Source organism: Limanda limanda, chromosome 10 (assembly GCF_963576545.1).
Source record: "Limanda limanda chromosome 10, fLimLim1.1, whole genome shotgun sequence".
Lineage (NCBI taxonomy): Eukaryota > Metazoa > Chordata > Actinopteri > Pleuronectiformes > Pleuronectidae > Limanda > Limanda limanda.
The window spans coordinates 20,421,645-20,441,751 of NC_083645.1; the positions used below are offsets into that span (position 1 = coordinate 20,421,645).

At 40.0% G+C, this 20,107-nt stretch overlaps 3 protein-coding genes across 4 annotated transcripts; 2 read left to right on the forward strand and 1 right to left on the reverse strand.

Annotated features, from left to right (window-relative positions):
* Positions 1–276: 276 nt before the first annotated feature.
* On the forward strand, positions 277–11,308 carry btk (Bruton agammaglobulinemia tyrosine kinase). 2 transcript variants are annotated; one of them, XM_061079386.1, is made up of 19 exons: positions 277–468; positions 1,983–2,093; positions 4,067–4,225; positions 4,328–4,432; positions 5,199–5,280; positions 5,446–5,571; positions 5,686–5,750; positions 5,843–6,030; positions 6,590–6,652; positions 6,792–6,846; positions 6,934–7,013; positions 7,335–7,462; positions 7,660–7,731; positions 8,201–8,372; positions 8,538–8,757; positions 8,922–8,986; positions 9,630–9,748; positions 9,899–10,056; positions 10,897–11,308. In XM_061079386.1, exons 3-19 carry the CDS (start codon positions 4,085–4,087, stop codon positions 10,966–10,968), a joined length of 1,911 nt encoding a protein of 636 aa, XP_060935369.1. In that variant the 5' UTR covers positions 277–468; positions 1,983–2,093; positions 4,067–4,084; the 3' UTR covers positions 10,969–11,308. The 2 variants fall into 2 exon arrangements, with proteins under 2 accessions (XP_060935369.1, XP_060935370.1); XM_061079387.1 differs by lacking the exon at positions 1,983–2,093.
* Positions 11,309–11,951: 643 nt separating this feature from the next.
* timm8a (translocase of inner mitochondrial membrane 8 homolog A (yeast)) lies at positions 11,952–13,589 on the forward strand. The gene is made up of 2 exons (XM_061079392.1): positions 11,952–12,152; positions 13,360–13,589. The coding sequence occupies exons 1-2, from the start codon at positions 12,042–12,044 to the stop codon at positions 13,519–13,521; spliced, it is 273 nt and encodes a 90-aa protein (XP_060935375.1). The 5' UTR covers positions 11,952–12,041; the 3' UTR covers positions 13,522–13,589.
* A 523-nt stretch (positions 13,590–14,112) lies between these two features.
* Positions 14,113–18,759, reverse strand: zgc:101583 (uncharacterized protein LOC494104 homolog). Its single transcript, XM_061079390.1, is given in 6 exon segments — positions 14,113–15,027; positions 15,030–15,530; positions 15,670–15,830; positions 17,194–17,284; positions 17,562–17,618; positions 18,338–18,759. Coding segments are annotated over 6 exon segments (1,023 nt in total). The 5' UTR covers positions 18,471–18,759; the 3' UTR covers positions 14,113–14,947.
* Positions 18,760–20,107: the final 1,348 nt, after the last annotated feature.

Consider the following 20,107-nt stretch of genomic DNA (forward strand, 5'->3'; position numbering starts at 1 on the left):
ATTCAAATTATAATAAACTTTATTAACATAGCACCTTTAAAGACACAGTTTCAAGGGGAAGATCACAGAGCATAAAAATGCAAATACAAGAATGAAAACTTTACATATGAGAAAAGAGTAAAACTAAATGAAATAAAACATTATAAAACTTGTAAAATAGTCAGATCACAGCTCAATTACAAGTGAATGAATAAATAAAAAAGTTTGCGCACTGGCTCTCCTCAGGGAAATTGTAGAGCCCGGCCACTTATCACCACCACCGTCCAGAGGGCTGATATGAGAATGAGCAGGAAGAAAAAGGGGAAGTAAGCAGAGTCGATTCCTCTCTGCGGGTGACTTGCATCACATACAAACACATTTGATGGAAGGCGAGTGAACAGAGGTGAAGGTTTCAGCCGTTAGTACGAGCCTCAGCATCTGGAGTCGTCCTTCTGCTGCTTGACTTTATTCTTTTTTGGGGGTGACTGGGTGAGTAACACGTGTCTCTGAATGCACGGTGTAAGGTTAACAAGTATTTTTAGTCGTGTGCTTCATTTAGAAGGTATCACGCAGATTGGTGAAAGTGCTGCAGTCATTCAGCCGGAAAAAACTACAAATACATGAGTCAAATAATAGTGAGGTTATTTGCTTAAATTCAACAATGTACTTGTTTTTAAATGTTTTGTTCACAAAGATGCTCTTTGGTGAATTCTGTACTCAAGGGTAGTTTTCTGTGGTTTAATTTAACTCACTTTAATTCTAGAGAACATGATTCTCACTATTTTTTCTTTCTTTCTGTCTGTCTGTCTCTCTTACACACCCACCCACACACACACATACTCACCCACACACACACATACTCACACACACACACACATACTCACACGCACACACACACACACGCAAGTAACCTCCTTATCGGTCAGGAAGTGACAGGACAAGAGAGCATCTTAAGTGGTTCCTGTGAGACCGACTCTCTTGTGATATTGATGTGTTGTATGTATGGCCTGTATCGCAGTGTCATAAATGGCGGAGAATATCACACAATTTAAGACTTAATTATTTTCTATCCTTAAACAAGTGCATAGAATTTGGGACTTATTTAATTAGTAGTTTTTCATTTTGAGGCACGAACAGTATCTAATAGTTGGTGATGTGTGTGGTTTACACCAACTGGACACGTTTCCCAAATAAGATGATTCTATGAGATAAAACTGGTTTATGTTCACTTTGTAGAGTTGCTGAAAAGTAATAAGTGCCATTTCATTTTAGCTTTATATAATTTCATCGTTGGACTCTATGTTTGACATGTTCATACAGACTACATGTATGAACATGTAGTCTGTGGAAGTTCATTGCCCCCAACCACACAAACAACTGACACAGATTAACACTTGAAATAGAGCAAAACAAACAACTTCTTACTGCCAAGTGTCAAAGTGCTGTCGCGGCGCTGAGCAGAAATACAGGGGGAATTCTGCAAAATCTAAAAAAAGAGAGTGTGATATTTTGTTGAAAATAGCCAACTGTCGTGTACAAGCGACCCATCACGGGGGTCTAGCTAATGCATGTTGAATGTCCTAAACATACATAACCATAACTTAGCGAGAGAGAACATGTTATATGCAGAGCACTCGGTTTCTTCTCTCGCTTCATATTGCAGTACAACCCTGATGCAACTTCCCTATTAGTTTGTCAGTGTCAGCCACCATGAGTCAACTCCCTTCAAACAGTAGAAGAGAAAATCTCCCTCTGGTCGCCCAGATACACTGAAATATGGACATGCTGCTTCATTCCACCGGCTCCCATCGAGCAGGGATGGCACATGAGCCTGTTGATTATCGGTTATGAGAGTTTATTGACCTCGACTCAAAGTTAGTGATCTGAGAATTCATGGATGGGTTGCGACGAATGAGGAATGAGTAAACAATGTTTCACAGAATAGGGAACACGGACGTCTGCAAACAAAAAAAACAATAACTTGTCCCTCTCCTGGTTTGCAGGGGCAGACACAGGCTTCTGGTCGCGTTACAGTTCATACGATATAAGGAAGTGCTCACAAGCTGAAAATAGGCAGAGCTGAAACGCAGTGAGCACTCAGCTGTGTGACGAGGGTGAGTTGGGGCATCTGATAGTTCATATTTGACCTGATGATAAGCCACAAAGACTCATTTCCTTTAGTGAGTTGTTTCATTTTGTGTCCAGGTCACAGTTTAAACAGTAAGCCGTGCTCTTGTTTGATTGAAATAAATCTGTAAATAACATTTTGGGGGGGTTTTAGCTCTGCAACAGACTGTGGCGCTTTTCTTTCCATTTCTACACTGCCAGATAATTCTTGTACTTTTTCAAAATGTCAAGATACTCAAGACATCTATCTTATTTGTGTCTCTCATCTCACCGTGGTATCGACCGAGGCCTTGTCTGGTTTTAGAGGTGAAAGTTTCATTTCAGATCTGATACTGAAAACAAGGCGCAGTTGAGAGACTTTTTCATTTGCCTATTTATCTTCAATGCAGATATGATGTGATGGTGTGTGGGCGTCTTCACGAGACTGAATGTGTGTGAGAAAGAAGTGTGATGGGGAGGTTGTTTGATATTTCATACAGTCCAGATGAATTCACGTAACTGTGTGTTAATAGTAATTAATAATAATATAATATTTTATTTCACGGCACCTTTGCAGACTCCCAAGGACACCTTACAATATAAATAAACCCATGAGTAAATAAATTATAACTACTGCTATTCTATTAATAATATGGACACTGGATCTTAACAATAGCATTCAAAATCAAATTCTAAAAAGTAATATATATCTGTGTGTGTCTGCATTATGAAAGAGCGCAGTTGCCTGGCCATCTATACATGTGTTTAACCGTTTATATAACATAAAATAGAAAACCCAAGATACATAAGGCTGCAGGTAATTATGCTTTATCTCGTATAGTTTCTTATCATCTCATCAGCAAAGAGGTGGATGAGAAGTGGAAGAATAATTCGCAGACTAGTGAGTTGGAGGACACTTTTTCCCCTCAATATTTTCTTACTCAGGTTCCCCAGTACTAAAGCAAACGTGATGTCACTAGGATGTCGACCAGGATGTAATAGCTGATATGTACAGAGGGTGTTCTTTGTATTAAAAGCGTATGCAAACTAACAGCTAATCATGAACAGATATCTGCTCACACTCATGATGCACGTCTCTTTTATTTTTATTTTGAAAAGATGTTATGTTAAAGAAAGTGAAAAATAAATTCCTGAATCTGCTCTCTGATCTGGTTCTGCACCAAACTTTAAGGTTCTTTCTTGGGTCGTGCCCTACCTCACCATAAAATCTAATGGAAATCGGTTTGAGTCATTTTGAGTAAGCCTGCTCACCAACAAATGAACGCAAATAAAAAACAGAACCTCCACAGCGGAGGTAAGAATTTAGAAAAGCAAAATCAGCTAATTCTCCCTTTTGAGAAGCTGCAACCATTTGTAATGGCATGTATTTCCCGTCTGTTTGATCATGATTGAATGACGATGTAACCTTGATCATGCTGCATCCTGTACTATTTGAATGTGTATTGACCTGATTAACATAGCCACTGTAACCTGATTTTCTCTAGACACAGCCCTTTACTACTGAATGCATTGGTCCGATTGCTTTAACTAGGCACCTTTGTATTCATGTGATCAAAGGATCTCAACCTTTTCCTGTTTAACGACCCCCCTCCAGTATGGGAGTGGTTAGCCAAATGTATAAAGACAGTGAGCTGTTTCCTATCTGGTGTGCATTACTACAACTAAACCCTGTGGTGTACACCATGCTCTGAGCATTAAAGTGTGACAATACTGTTTAGAGAATTTTGAGTCTCGTTTCCTCGTTGGTAGTGGGATTATTGTGGAAATTGCCACGACACATTTCAATGCAAAGGAAGCAATAATATAATAAGTAATAAATTAATACAAAAAAACGATATAATAACCCAAGCACAGAGGAATAAAGTGAGTGAGGCAGCTCCTAACGGGGTGTTTACTGAAATAGTGTTGTGCTGCCTCAAATGGAACCGTCAACTAATCATTGTTTCGCATCCCCATGTAGATCAATGCTGACTGAACCATGTCAGACAATGTCCTGGAGGAAATCTTCATCAAGCGATCCCAGCAGAAGAAGAAGACTTCCCCTCTGAACTACAAGGAGAGATGGTTTGTCCTCAACCAGGAAAAAATCGCCTATTATGACTTCGATCCAGACAAAGGGGTAAGTGTGTGGAACGGTCAAATCCTTCAGCGCTCATCACACTAGTCTCAGATCAACTTGGCTGGGAGCCTTTAACAGACAGTTTCCTCATCTGATAAGCAGAAGCGAAAAGGTCTGAGGGGATCGGTCGACCTGGAGAAGATCAAGTGTGTGGAGGTGGTGCAGCCGGAGCCCTGCTCCCCGTCCGAGCGCATGTACGCCTTTCAGGTAGTCAATTCACTTAATAGATAAGACCTCAGGACATTAAGAATTCCATGTATAGCAATTTCGATATAGGCAACTTTAGATTCATACTGAATAAAGCAAGTGGAAGGGGCTCCTTATATGACTTTTGTCCACTAGGTAGATGGATGGATGAATAGATAGATAGATAGATAGATAGATAGATAGATAGATAGATAGATAGATAGATAGATAGATAGATAGATAGATAGATAGATAGATAGATAGATAGATAGATAGATAGATAGATAGATAGATAGATAGATAGATAGATAGATAGATAGATAGATAGATAGATAGATAGATAGATAGATAGATAGATAGATAGATAGATAGATAGATAGATAGATAGATAGATAGATAGATAGATAGATAGATAGATAGATAGATAGATAGATAGATAGATAGATAGATAGATAGATAGATAGATAGATAGATAGATAGATAGATAGATAGATAGATAGATAGATAGATAGATAGATAGATAGATAGATAGATAGATAGATAGATAGATAGATAGATAGATAGATAGATAGATAGATAGATAGATATGTGGTGTTTTTCATATATTACAGTGAATAGACTTTTGTAAAAATCTCAAACTTAAATCAAGAGGAGGAAGGCAGAAAAGTAAATCTCATCTTACATTCTTCTCTCTCTCTACAGAGGAAATGTCCGTTAATCAAAAATAAATCTCATCTTTAATTATACAACTGCAGCTTCTCTATTTTCTCTTTCCTCTTTGCCACAGATCATTTATGATGAAGGGCCGCTGTATATCTTTGCAAAGACCGAAGATATCCGCGCAACTTGGGTAAAGAAGCTGAAAGAAAGTAAGGACACGCACATTCGATTGAATGCATCTCCTCAGCCACAGTGTCCATATCTTAACATCTCCCAATGCCTGCATGACAGAAGAGGGGCACCTACGCAAATTAATATGTTGATTTAATGTAAATGTCCTCTGTGTGTTCGTGTGTGTTTGAATTTATGTTTAGTGGTGCGATTCAACAAGGATCAGATTCAGAAATACCACCCGTGCTTCTGGGTGGATGGGGTGTGGCTGTGCTGCAAGCAGGAAGTCAAACAAGCGATGGGTTGCGTGGTGCTGGACAGTAAGAATGGTGAGAAGAAAAAAATCCTTTTGGTTTGAAATATGCAACGATTAAAAACTAAACCTTGTCATCAGTTCATGTATGAATAATATATTCTACTGTATTCAATTATGTGATTTGTAGGATTTGCACCTAAACAATCTGGGCGAAGGGGATCCAGGAAACCTCTTCCTCCGACTCCAACAGAGGTGCAGGCCCAGTACCTTGAGATTCATATGCACAAACGACAGACAATGTCGTTCTTTGATTAAATACATCCACTAATCTCATGTTGTTTCAGGAAAAGCCTGCTCGTCCTTTACCTCCAGAGCCCCTTGAACCTCCGGCCCCCTCAGCAGACATGACTGTCATAGCTGAATACTGCTACACACCCATGTCAGAACTAGACCTGGAGCTGAGGAAGGACGAGGAGTACACCATCCTCGAGATGTCGGACACTAACTGGTGGAGGGCTCGAGACAAATATGGGTGAGATGAAATGAATAAAATCTACTAATTTAAAATGTGAGCCAAAGTTTACGAGTTGAAGTTGAATTTTTCTCCAATGTGGACATTTGTAGTCTTGCATCCAGTCCAAATGCTTTTCAATAATAATGATCGCATGTTGATAGGTCACTCTTTTGCCATGTTGTATTTATATACATGCACCATGTACACAAACATGTTCTGCAAACTTCACATTAAACGCAGACAAAATACACATTTTTCTGATATGATTAAATGAATAGTTGATACCTTCTAGTGAAGTGAAGGTAAACCCGTTTTCACCCCACGCTCTTTCCTTCCTTGTGCCTTATAAATAAAAGATTATCATTGTTTGATTAGTAAAACACAATAAAACACTGAGGATTTCTACTTAAAAAGATCCATAGAGTTTTAAAAATAATTTTTCTGCAAGATGCTACTACTATCGCTGACTAACAACTAGTGCTTCAGTGTCAAGCCAGGATGTACGTCTGGTTGTGTGTATGTGTGCGTGCATGGGGACAATGTTTGCATCTACAATGTGTTGTGCTTTCTTTTGCAGCAAAGAAGGATACATACCTAGTAACTTTGTTGTGGAAGCAAAAAGTGGTTTAGAAAAATTTGAGTGAGTATGCCTGCAGTTGTTGTATCTCAAATTTGCATAAAAGAAAACCTCACTGTTGGTACATCGATGTATTCTTGACCGCAGAGGCATTGAATGATGCAGTTCTAAGGAAAAATGACTTTCATATGTTTTTTCACAGCTGGTATTGCAAGAATATGAACCGCAGCCAGGCAGAAAAACTGTTAAAGAATGAGGTAAACGGACATGAACAGTGTAGCTGGACTACATTCAATTGGAAACTTGTGAAATAAATGATTATATGTTGCTTGTCCGCCCACCAGAACAAAGACGGAGGCTTCTTGGTACGGGACTCAAGCAAAGTCGGGAAATACACTGTGTCTTTGTTCAGCAGGGGTGGCGGGTGAGTACATGCTCCGTGGTGTTCTAACACTGCTGCATCATTTACAGTGGGTATGGTGCCCACTGGCTGCACTCATGTGTGAACTTGTGAAAAGAAGAACTGTTTGTAATGAAAGCGGAAACAGACGGCGGGTGAGAGATGTAAATCTTTCATGCAAAACAATGGACCAATCTGCCTGTAGAGAGTTTCCATCGCAGAGCTCTAACACTGACCCACACTGAGGTGAAATCACCCACTCATGCGTGTTCGCTGCCAGTGTCCATGAAAAGCTTGTTGATGAAATGAACGTTTAGAAGTTGCTCGTCTATTCTCTCTCCACAGGGAAACCGGTGGAAGCTGCAGACATTATAACATCTGCACCACGGCCCAGGGCCTGTTTTATCTGGCAGAGAAGCATTACTTCAGCACCATCCCAGAGCTCATCAACTACCACCAACACAATGCAGCAGGTGGATGCCCCCGAACATATGGATATCTCACTGAAAAGAAAATATTCTAATTTAAATTAATTGAATTATAAAAAATATATATATATATAATTGATTTAAAATGCTGTTTACCGTTGTGAAGGCACACAAAGAGAATATTAGAAATGTCAAAGTCTGTCCATCAGAAGCGTTGACCTCACAGTTGTCTCCCTCGTTAGGATTGGTGAGCAGGCTGAAATACATCGTGTCCAACCGGGCGTTGCCTCCATCCACAGCAGGGCTGGGCTACGGTGAGAACATGACTGTGAAAAATATGACTGATTATTCAATTTACTCATCAAGATTTCTGGAGATTAACGTTAAAATGATTATGTGTGTGTGTGTGTGTGTGTGTGCGCTACGTAAATACTGCATGCGTTAATAATATGTACGTTACACCTCAGGACACCAAAAGTAAAAGTAATGATTGTCACCTCGGTTTGTTTGTTTGTTTGGTATTAAGCGATATTACATCAAATAATAATTGGATCTTGATGTAAAGATTTTTAAGGCGGCTGTTATTTTCGAGTGTGTATCGGGAACTAGTAAATTTAAATGTGGTTTCATAAGGAGGCTGCTCTTGGTTCCATTCTAGTTAAAATACTAATTTTTCTTGCAGTTACAATTAAAAGCACGATAACCTAAAAGTTAAAGTATATAACTTTTTGGGGAATGCTGCAGGTATAACAGTGCGACTCCCTTCTCTCTCCTTTGCTGCAGGTGTGTGGGAGATCGACCCCAATTGCCTCACCTTCATCAAAGAGCTGGGCACCGGTCAGTTCGGGGTGGTGAAGTACGGCAAGTGGCAGGGCCAGCATGACGTGGCCATTAAGATGATTAAAGAGGGATCCATGTGTGAAGATGATTTCATCGAAGAGGCCAAAACTATGATGTAAGCACAACTAACCAGTCTGAATTTGGACCGAGCTCATATCTGAACTCGGTGTCTGTGTGGATTTCACGGCCGAAACTCAAAAATACTGACATGTCACTTTTGTCACTTCTGTGAGAAAAACCAACTCATACTGAACTTCCTTCTCCTTTTTGCTCAAACCAGGAAGCTTCACCACGAGAACCTGGTCCAGCTCTACGGCGTCTGCACCAAACAAAGACCCATCTACATTGTGACCGAGTTCCTGTCCAACGGCTGCCTGCTGTCCTACCTCAGGGAGGGTCTGAAGCAGCACCCCACCGCCGTCCAGCTGCTGGAGATGTGCAAGGACGTCTCCGAGGGGATGGCCTATCTCGAGGAGAATCAGTACATCCACAGAGACCTGGTGAGAGACAAAGATCTTCTGTGTGACAGGAGATGTCCCTGCCACATTCCTGCATCACTGCGTCATGCTGTGTTGAGAAACTGTGGGCTCCTGTGTTTGAGGATCGTGCTAAAAGTTTAATGATTACACCTAAACCAAGAGTGTTGTGTGTTTTATATTCGCAGGCTGCCAGGAACTGTCTAGTAGATGACAATGGTACAATCAAAGTGACTGACTTTGGACTGTCAAGGTAAAATACAGGACCACATAAAGTACATCTGTCTTCAATAGAAATATAAATTATAAAGTGTTTCGCAGGCCCGACATTTTATATTCTATTCTATTTGTATTGAGCAAAATCACAACAAAAATATCTCAGGGCACTTTTCAATATAACATAGAGAAATCCAAAAGTTTCCACAATGAGAGAGGAGTGGTGGGTGGGTGGAGAAGAGGGGAGACAAAAGAGAGACTCACATTCACACCAACAGGCAAATTAGAGTTTCTGATTGAACTAACCCCAGTCTGCATGACTCTGGACTGTGGGAGAAAACCCAGGCAGACAAGGGGAGAACATACAAACTCCACACAGAAAGACTTCAGGAGAATCGGGATTTGAACCAAGAACCTTCTCGCTGTGAGGTGACAGTGCAAACCACTGCTAAAGATGAATGTGATATCAACTAAAACACAAAAACAACAAACTAAGCAGTAGAAGACTAGCTTCACCCCAACAAACATATAGTATATATACTTTTAATTTGTATCCTTTAAGTTGTATCCTTTAAGTACTATTTGTCAACTTTTACTTTACTGATTTTGCTTTATTTTAAAATAAAACGTTTCTACACTGTGGTATTTATTAACACTTTGAGACCTCCCTCCTGCCTCAGGTACGTCTTAGACGACGAGTACACGAGTTCAGAAGGCTCCAAGTTCCCTGTTCGCTGGTCGCCTCCTGAAGTCCTCCTCTACTGCAAGTTCAGCAGCAAGTCAGACATCTGGGCGTATGGTGTGTAAACATAATGCACATGACACTTTTCAGTTCCTGTTGCATTTCTGGTTAATAATAAATGTAATTTAAGTTTTAATTTCCCGACAAACTGTGTTCAGGCAATCATAACTTTTTCCTCACCACATGAACTGTCTCTCCAACACCCAGGGGTTCTGATGTGGGAGATTTACACTTTGGGTCAACTTCCATACGAACGTCTAAACAACACAGAAATAGTGGAGCAGGTGTCGAGGGGTCTGCGTCTCTACCGCCCCCAGCCGGCCAATGTTAAGGTCTACAACATCATGACAACCTGTTGGTGTGATGTAAGTATTGTATTGTGAATGGTGGTAAAGAAAAATGTAACTGAAGTCCTTCAATGTTCTTATACTTTCCATCGTGTTCCATCGTACAACATATTTTATTTAATAAAACATTTTGTATTTAATCTTTATTTAATCAAGCAGTCAAATTAGATCTTTCTTCCAAGAAAGGCCTGAAAATAATTGTTATTTTTGCATTTAATTTTCTTTATTAATATAACTATTATTATTATTTTACAGATTCAGATTATGAGCACAAAATGTAACCAATTTCTAGATTTTGATGTACAGACTAGTTTGTAAATCATGTAATCGATACATCAGAATCCAGTTAGCAGCCCCAACTTTACCAGCGTAAATATGGCAGGCTTAATAATCCTTAGCTTCCTTTAAATCCAAACTTAAAATGTACTTTTATCATCCTGCATTCACTGATTTGACCAAATTCTATTTTTTATTCTTGTTATGGGTGGCCATGCTTACATTTATGTCACATGTTTATTGTTTTTATACTATTATTCATTCTGTTATGAATATTTTAATAATATCTTTATGTGTTTTTATTTGGTTAGCACCTAATAACTTTGTTTGGAGAAGGACTATGCAAATTAAGATTTTTGTTTATAATGAAATCTACCAACCATAATGAGTTCTTTGACATTTGAGACTTTACTTGATGCAAATACTTCTATAATGTAGTCAGTTTTTGAATGCAGGTGATTCCCTTGTGACAGAGTATTACTACGTTGTTACACTAAGAATGCCACTTAAGTAATAGATCTGAAGACGTCTTCCATGGCTGCAACGATAATGTCTCTGTGATTCCTTTTTCCTTTGTTTCAGAAACCAGAAGACAGGCCCAACTTCCAGGAGCTAGCTCTGTCTGTTCAGGATTTGCTGTACGAGCTCCAGTAGATCTCAAATAATTCAGACACACACACACACACACAACCAATCCACTCTCTGAACGTCCCGGGAACGTTGACACGATGTAAAAATCTCTGTAATGTGAATATGTGAAATGTGAATGTCATGATGAGAATAGTATACCTGGCGCAGAGGTACAGTCCTGTAGATCAACGTTTAAAATTTGTATATTTTCTTGAAGGTTGTTGGATTCAAACTATCATATCTGTTGTTATTGTATTTTTTGTTGTGGGATGTTGACTTTGCATGTGGAGAGCTGCTTTGTAAGAACAGACGTGTTACGCAAATAAAAGTCAAATATATAAAATGACTGAAACATCAAGTGAAACGAATGTGACAAGCTTCCATTTTTTTTACACGAAAAATGAATATTTCCACATTTTCATTTGTGATCACAAAATATTTGAGATTACAGACAATAAATTACATCAACATAAATGTGAAGAAATGAGTGTAAAAATAATAACAAGTAAAAATGTGGAATATGGCCAAAATGGCCACTTAATGCAAAATAGCAGGCTTCCTGTTGTGTTTTTCCAATTGCAAGTAAGACTTTTTTGTTTGTCTGGTCATGATACACCTGTATATCAATTTTTGTGAAGACCGGTCAATGTGAACACGTTCCAGGGGTCTCGAGGGGCACCGTTGAGCCATTTTGCGATGCCCATTGAAAATTCCTTCAGAATACGTACATTTTTCACCACTTTCTAACTTTCTGCAAATTTTGGTAAGAATTTGAGCATGGAAAAGCCCTCAAAAAGCCAATTCATTTGCCTGAATAATAATAATAATAATAATAATCCTTACAATTTCAACAGGGCCTCACCTGACCTTTGATGTCAGTGCTCGGGCTCTAAAAATAATACATTTAATATTTCAAATATTTTGTACAATAAACGTATGTATGGCGACGCGAGGGGAACGTGCTCTGTGATTGGCTGATCTACTTCCTGTTTCCTGTCGGCCGCTCACACACGTGAAGGTCAGAATTGCAGCAGAAGGTTTTGCTCCTCGGTCGCTTCTCGTCGCTTCTCGTCCCTCGGAGCTGGTTCCACTGAGCTATGGAAGGTCAGGGGGGGGCAGCGGACCCCCAGCTGCAGCAGTTCATCGAGGTCGAGTCCCAGAAGCAGAGGTTCCAGCAGCTGGTCCATCAGATGACTGAGGTTTGCTGGGTGAGTTCGGCCGGAAGCTAACAGCTGCTCCGCGATGTGATGCTAACTCACACACTTCGGGTCACACTGAACGTCTCACACGTTTCTGACGAAGAACAAGTCTTCACATTAGGTCTCGTATAAGTACTGCTTGAGATCAGGGAAGTGTTGTGTAGTTTAGCATCGTGTAGCATACTGTAGTAGAGTGCAGTGTAGTGGAGTATAATGCGGTGTAGTATAGTATACTGCAGTGTAGAGCATTGTATTGTATTGTGTAGGATAGTGTATTATACTGCAGTGAGGAGTATTGTCTAGTGTAATGTAGTATACTGCAGTGAAGATAATTGTGGTCCATTGTGTGTAGTATAGTGTTGTATACTGCAGTGAAGAGCAGTGTAGTATAGTGTAGTGTATTGTAGTGTACTGCAGTGAAGAGTAGTGTACTGTGGTGTAGTATAGTGTAGAGTAGTATAGTGCAGTGTAGAGTAGAGTTGTATAGTATAGTGTAGTATAGTATACTGCAGTTTAGTATATGTTAAAGTAAGTTCTGACCTGATCCGGATCTGGAAAATGTCATATTCTTTCTCTAGTTATGCCCCACCCCTCCAAAAAGTATCTTGGAAATCAATTTTAATGCGGTGTAGTATAGTATACTGCAGTGTAGAGCATTGTGTAGTGTAGTGTAGTATACTACAGTGAAGAGTATTGTAGTACATTGTGTAGTGTAATGCAGTATACTGCTGTGAAGAGTATAGTGCAGTGTAGTGTAATGTAGTGTACTGCAGTATACTGTAGTGAAGAGTAGCATACTGTGGTGTAGTTTAGTGTAGTATATGTTAAAGTAAGTTCCGACCTGATCCGGATCTGCAAAATGTCATAATCTTTCTAGTTATGCCTCACCCCTCCACAAAGTATCATGGAAATCAATTGAGTGTTTTTTGTGTATTTGTGCCAGGTAATGAATTACAAGGCATCGTATTTTAAAAGCTCCCCATGTCCTCTGTATATTTGTTTGAGAGATATTTTAGTGCAGCAAAAAGTACAACACATCCCTCAGAAATGTCGGGGACAAAATGTATAAGGCAGCAAGAATAAACAAAATACTCTTTGAGAGAGCTTCAGTAAATGTAGTTTTTTACATTTTATTTAGTATTCTTATTTTCTCTTATAATAATGTTGCTCGTAATACCATGTATGACGTGTTTGACCTCGTTCTTTCTGTCTCCAGGAGAAGTGCATGGACAAACCTGGGCCCAAGCTGGACTCGAGGACAGAAACGTGCTTTGTTAACTGTGTGGAGCGATTTATTGACACGAGCCAGTTCATCCTGAACCGACTGGAACAGACCCAGAGGAGCCGGGGCTCGTCCTCCGAGAGCATGATGGACTAAAGACGCTCACAAGACGGACCGGTGAGATTCTCTGCCCTTTGCTCTGTGACGAGGCCGGTTGCTCCTGACACAGCTGTCCGAGTGTTTCAGAACTGTCCGATCGAATGCAGGAAGGGACCAGATGCAGCGTTGAATCAAGTGCCTGTGATTAACACCATGTATTCAGAAGTGCAGGGCTTTGTTTGTCCTCCATGTCAGATATAAGTGTTGCAAAATGCTCGTACTGTCGTCTGTTGCTAACAGTGACTTCACGTTGGTTTTTGTCAAGTTACTGAATTTAAGCCATTTTAAGCTGTGAAACTGAGCTTTAACGTGTAATATTCACTGCTACTATGAGTGTAGGAGACTGCAGAGAGATGGATGCATCTGGGACATTCAATATGCCAACTGTATTGGACAGCCACAAGGACCTCAACACACATACACCCTTGTCCTTGTATCTTAGTGAGGACACTAAGTGGGATAATGCATTCCCTAGCCCCCTACTCTAATTATAGCAAATTACACCTAAATACCTAATCCTAACCCTAAAAGCAAATCTTAACTCTACAAAAGTCCTGTGGAAAAAGTGAGGAGCGGTCAAAATTGTCCTTCCTTCATAGGGTATTTATTCAAAATGGTCCTCACAAAGATACAAGTAAACACACACACACTGCTGTAACAACAGGGAGATAATGATGTCTTGAACCAAGAAGCTTGATCAACACCTTAAAGGTTCTGGACTGTACATATGCAATAAACAAAATGCCAAAATACTCTTGTCCATCTTTTGTAAAACTGCACTCAAATCATGTCATAGTTATGTTTTAATCAGCACTGTGAAAAAACACAAAACTACTGTTACACCGGAGATGTGTTACACGTTTGGCACATGTTGGGAATTCATACAGGGAAAGAATATTCTTTGGTGTGATTTGTTTGAGGTATTAACAGTAACGCATAAGAATTATTCAAACAACAGATTGAATGCATACAGGGTAAAAGAAGATTTTTCCAGTTACTGGTCAAAACTGATACAGTATTTTGAGGAAGGTTAAAAGTGCAAAACCCTAAATATGTTAAAATGATCAGTAACAAGGCACAATGGGGTTTAAGCCACTTAACATAGTGTAACAAATTTACACAGCAGTGCAACATAGATATAAATAAATAACCAAATGAAAAAGACATGGCTGTACCACTCTGTACGACATGAACATACATATGACAGACTCCAGTGTGTTGACGGCAACATTAAGTTAATTTTAAGGCACTTTTCTTCTCCATGTGCACAATGCATTGTTTAAGAGAGACGTGAAGTTAAGGTTTAGTAAACAAACTTGTCACATTGTAAAACATTTGAGCATTAAAGCTTTAGAATTGCAAAAAGCAACATTTCTTAGTATTGACCACAGGATTAAGGAGCTCTTTGGTTTGGGCCTCCTTCTCATGGCAGCTTCATAGCAACGTATGCTTGGCTGCCGTGGCAGGAGCCGGGTAACGGCTGGTGGCCCCAAGCAAACCCTGAGGACCCTTCCTCAGGTACAGCGGGAGGGAATCCAGGCTGAATGGAATGTCCTTGAAGGCGTGGATGAGGAAGATCCCTAAGATGATCGTGAGGAAGCCACTAATCGTACCCACCACCTCGTCCATGGTCATCCTCAGCCACTCCTTGAACAGGATCGCCGAGCAGGTCATGACTGACGTGGTGAAGAAGACGTAGTAGATGGGCGTGACTATGGAGGTGTTAAAGATGTCGAGGGCTTTGTTCAGGTAATTGAGCTGAACGCTGACACAGATTACCAGGCAGATGACTAAGGACCAAAACAGGGGTTCCTTCAGCACTGCCACCCCAGCAAACAGCTCCTTAATGCCAATGCCCAGGCCCTTGACACAAGACACAGAGAGGGAGCCAATCACAGAGCAGATCAGGATGTAGACCAGCACATTCCTCTGTCCGTACCGCGGGGCCACAGCAAAGATTAGAACCAGGCTGGTCCCCACAACGCACACAGCAAACACAATGAAACCTAGTGGGGGAGTGTTTAAGAACGAGTTAGTACCAAGAAGAGAGAATCCATCCAACTGTTATCAGGGATTTAGTTTTCACATCATTCTTAATTCAGGTCATGTTTAAGTACATTCCGGCGGCTCGAGGTCGGTCTCTACCTGGGTCTTTGAGCTTTTCTGCCATGGAAGTGAGGGAAACCACCTCCTCCTCCTGGGGGGCGTGGATCACCATCACAGTGGAGCCCAGGACGCACAGCAAGCAGCCGACCTTCCCGTGCACGTTCAGCCGCTCGTTCAGGAAGTACGTGGAGAGCACAGCGCTGGAAAGAAGGGAATACAGCACAAATGGTCATACTACTACTAATGGGGAATTATTAATTATAATATTATCTCCATCAACAAATCCCAAGAAAAGACAAGTGTGTTCTCATCTTTTGCAGCCAATCAGAGGGCCTCAGTAGGTCAATCTTTCAAGATGTGTCTCGTATATACATTTAAAAAAAAAAAAAAGAAGCCAGAGAGGGTCCCAAAATAATAAAGAAAGAATGGAGAAGAAAAACGCTTGTGTCACAAAGGTAGATATTTTTTTTCTGATTGTTCTATATCATTTTTTTGTTGCTCTTCTCTCTTTAAGACTCATTCCTATGAATTAGAGTGAAAAGGGAAAGGCATTGTTCCTTCTGACAACACATGCCACACTCAAGCCCAAAATTAAATGAGTTGTTGAAATTAAACATTATTTTTACTACGGTCAAATTAAGCCACTTGTATTTGTGATAACATCTTTTTATTTATTGCTTTTTCAACTAAAACCGTTCCTCTCCCTTTTCCAAAATGGCCCCCAGAATGTTTAAATCTGAAAACACTGGCTTGTCCAATCCTTTCTAAAACAGAACTTAACTGTCATAATCACCACGTACACAATAGAGCTACTGTTGATTGAGGATTTATGGAGTGATGTAAGTAGGAAGTTAACTCGAGCTCCGCTGCCCGGCTCATGTGATACGAGACTCTGTCGAATGAGAGATGTGTGTTAAAGACAGAGAGGGACACCTTCATAGTATTTGGCAGCTCTTTCCACTTTGCTATTTCTACCAATTAAATCTGACTGGTGACAAGATGAATTAAAAAGAAAATATCTTTACTAATGGAACATAAAATCATAACTTTTGGTCTTTCCATTGGATTTGTTGATAGTTGTAAGTATTGAGATGGCTGTTAGTGTCTTTTTGTAGCTCATAGACTGAATATTAAGATGGATGCTGTGACTGCTCAGTAAAAGAGAAGCCAAAGGGCCTCAATAGCCCCCTGGTGGCTGGCTGCAGTATAGGTCATAAATCCCTCCCTCTCCATGTTCGTGGATAGGACATGGTCGAAATTTAGAAGTGAGAGTATACGTCAAATACATTTTTCTCAAAGATGATTTCCGCAATTTAGATTGTTACTATCACACAGATGTATGTTTGAATGCACATTGTTCAGGTCAGTTTGTTGTTGTTGTAGCAGTTATATGATGCAACGTCAGGATTGACAGCGGAGACAGACTTGTGTATTAGTTGAGGATGTGAATCAGCGAGACTTTGCTACTCTGGCTTTATGTATTTCTGAATTGTGGCAGGAAGTGGTGACACGTCCATCTTTATAAACAGTCTATGTATAACAATCAAACTTTGAGACAATTACCTCACAAGAACACTCAATGCTCCAAGTGGCGTCACCAGGGTTGCAGGTGCAAATGCATATGCAGCAAAGTTCGCCGCCTCTCCGGTTCCCACTAGAACACAACAACAACAACATCAGCATCAGCGTGCACACACTCAGAGCAGCTGCAGCTGTTTGAAGGATTCTCTTCCAGCCCACATGTGCAAATTAGGTCTACTGCTACGTCACCAGCAAAAATACCAATCCCACAAGACGCTCATTTTCCTTTTGAAAAAACAAAAGGTCACAGTGTTTCCTGTCCCGGCTGGTTGGGGTTAGAGAAGTGTCACCGATCAAAATAAACCATGACAGACTGCGGATTTATTTGTGTGTGTGAATCATTCACTTACTTGAAATTAGTCCGGCCCACCAAAGCCATTCCTTCAGGTAAGAGTAACCCCCTTGACCTGCAAGATACAGACAAGAACACTGAAATAGAATTAAGATAAGATATACTTTATTTTCCCTATGGGGACATTTGCTTTCAGCAATGTCCAGCCTGCAGTTTCACATAAAATAAAATAAAATCTCTTACACATTGGCTTATAAAACCTTCATACACATGCCACAGTGCACAAATACACATCTGCTGACATTGACGACATTTGTGACATATTGCACAACATTTTTATATCCAGCTACAGCTAAAGGCAACTTAAAACAATCACTTAGGGATTTTAAGTTTGAGTCAATATACATGACTTATGATACCACCATGTTTTATGGATGTCTTTCATATTTACAGAGTTTCCTAGCTTTTCAGTAATATCTCTAATGTTGTCCTTACCTTGTGTAAATCCCTAGACAAGACCAGAACTGTCATGTGTTTTTTGTCTTCCCCCACCTGTCTGTACACCTCAGTTGTTTTTAAAATTAAATATTGGTCACTTTCTTCTCTTTAACTTTCCCTCTATTGATCTGAATCAATAATCGTTTGTCACTTTTCACACAAAAAGCCAAACATCTGGTTTCAGCCTCTTAGATGTGAAGATTTGACTCTTGTTTTACGTCTAGTGATGTTGACAAAAGATCTTTGGGATTTGTAGTATTTACTTAGAACCAAGCAATGTATCAGTTTATCAAGGAAACAATCAACAGTTTCATCTTTTTAACAGTTTTACGGTACCTGCTCTCATGGAGCCCTTGCTGGCCAGTCTGAGGAGGCCCTTCTTCTTCAGGATGAAACTGGCTCCGATGAACAGGCTGGAGCTCAGCGCCAGAGACAGACCGATGTAGAAGTCCTGCCGGTTCCCCTCCATCTCAAACCCCGGGGACAACTCGCTCTGAAGACACAACACACGACCCACAACCGAGGAAAGTGTATTCGGGAACTTTCACTCATGAGTCGAGTCCCAGCAGCAGCCAGCTGATCACGTGATCGATCAGCTGTTCTCACACCCTGAAAACAAACCGCTCCGAGCAACGGCCACTTGACTCCTCCCACTCCGCTCCGGGGGACTGTAAAGTTATTTTAAATAGTTTAAAGTTAACGCAAAAGTTGGTTAAAATGTTTTTTATGTCCGTTGTCAAGTCAACTGCCTTCGTCGTCCGTCGTTGGCTGAGGAGCAGGAAGTGGAGCCGCTGATTGGCTGAGCCGTCCCCTCAGGGGGGAGGAGGGGGGAGGAGGCTTCTCTTCTTCAGTAAAAATGACGATGAAGATAAAGAGTAGTTCTAGATGAAAATTAGGAATCAGATCAGATTAGTTTCAAGGTCAGAAAACTAATCATGAGCTCATAAGGATCATTGATCAATCAATCTATCTATCTAATAATACAATAAATTAAAAAAAGTATCTTTCTATTGCACGGTTTAAGCGTGTTACAATGCAAAAGTAAATAGAAAAATATATACTATAACCAGGATTGCGCATCCCTGGGAAGTACCAACTATAATATACAATTTCAAAAATTTCTATGAGCACGTGCATTTTGAAGCGTTGCATGCGTTTTGCCTGAAAAAATAAAAATAATAGTTAGAACAACTTCATTTTCACACTGAAATGTCCCAATTCTGAGAGAGAAAGAGAGAGAGAGAGACGTCACCTTTGCAAGACATACAGATTCCTTTAATCTTTTACCGCTGACACTGCAGTGGAGTTGTCTGTTGACGGCTCAGCATCAAAGGATTCATGGTCAGTTGTATACTATGGTCAAATCAGCCGACACAGAAATTCTACTGCGCGCATATACTGACACTTATGGTAAACGCATCCAAACCGTCCAGAAAGGGGAAGGCACAGGAAGAACACATGTGGGCCAACGTCCGGATTTCAAAATAAACTGTTGACATGGAGCCTATAAAAAATGCATAATTGAAAAAATAATTTCTTGGATTTAATTCACAAGAAATATATATTGTCTTACTGTGTCATTTTTATTAATAGAATTTTGACAGTATCAATTATGAGATTTTACAAAATCACACAATTTTTGCTTCAAGTAGGTAAACGTCAAAGTACTGTAAAAACACTTTGCTCAATAAGTTCAGAGAGAGACTGATACGCCTGTGTTCAGGAACTCTCTGACTTTCAATATACTGAATACCAAACATTTTTACTGTATAGATTAAGAGATTTTTCAAAGTAAAGTCCAACATCTGAATTTATAGAGCAAGTGTTTTTACAGTACTTTGAAAAATCTCCAAATCTATACAGTAAAAATGTTTGATCTTCAGTGTGTAGGTAGTCAGAGAGGTCCTGAACACAGGCATATCAGTCTATCTGTGTACTTATTGAGCAAAGTGTTTTCATAGAACTTTGAAATATCCAGAAATTATATATTCCTAATTGGAAATGTTGGACTTTACTTTGAAAAATCTCCAACTCTATGCAGTAAAAATGTTTGATATTCAGTATGTAGGTAGTCAGAGAGGTCCTGAACACAGGCATATCAGTCTC

What these genes read in the sequence shown, in the direction of transcription:
- btk (XM_061079386.1), top strand. Translation starts at nt 4,085, where the DNA reads ATGTCAGACAATGTCCTGGAGGAAATCTTCATCAAGCGATCCCAGCAG. An exon ending in GGTAAAGAAGCTGAAAGAAA is followed by an intron (nt 5,281 to 5,445) that starts GTAAGGACACGC and finishes ATTTATGTTTAG; the next exon opens with TGGTGCGATTCAACAAGGAT. An exon ending in AAAAACTGTTAAAGAATGAG is followed by an intron (nt 6,847 to 6,933) that starts GTAAACGGACAT and finishes TCCGCCCACCAG; the next exon opens with AACAAAGACGGAGGCTTCTT.
- timm8a (XM_061079392.1), top strand. Translation starts at nt 12,042, where the DNA reads ATGGAAGGTCAGGGGGGGGCAGCGGACCCCCAGCTGCAGCAGTTCATC. An exon ending in AGATGACTGAGGTTTGCTGG is followed by an intron (nt 12,153 to 13,359) that starts GTGAGTTCGGCC and finishes TTCTGTCTCCAG; the next exon opens with GAGAAGTGCATGGACAAACC.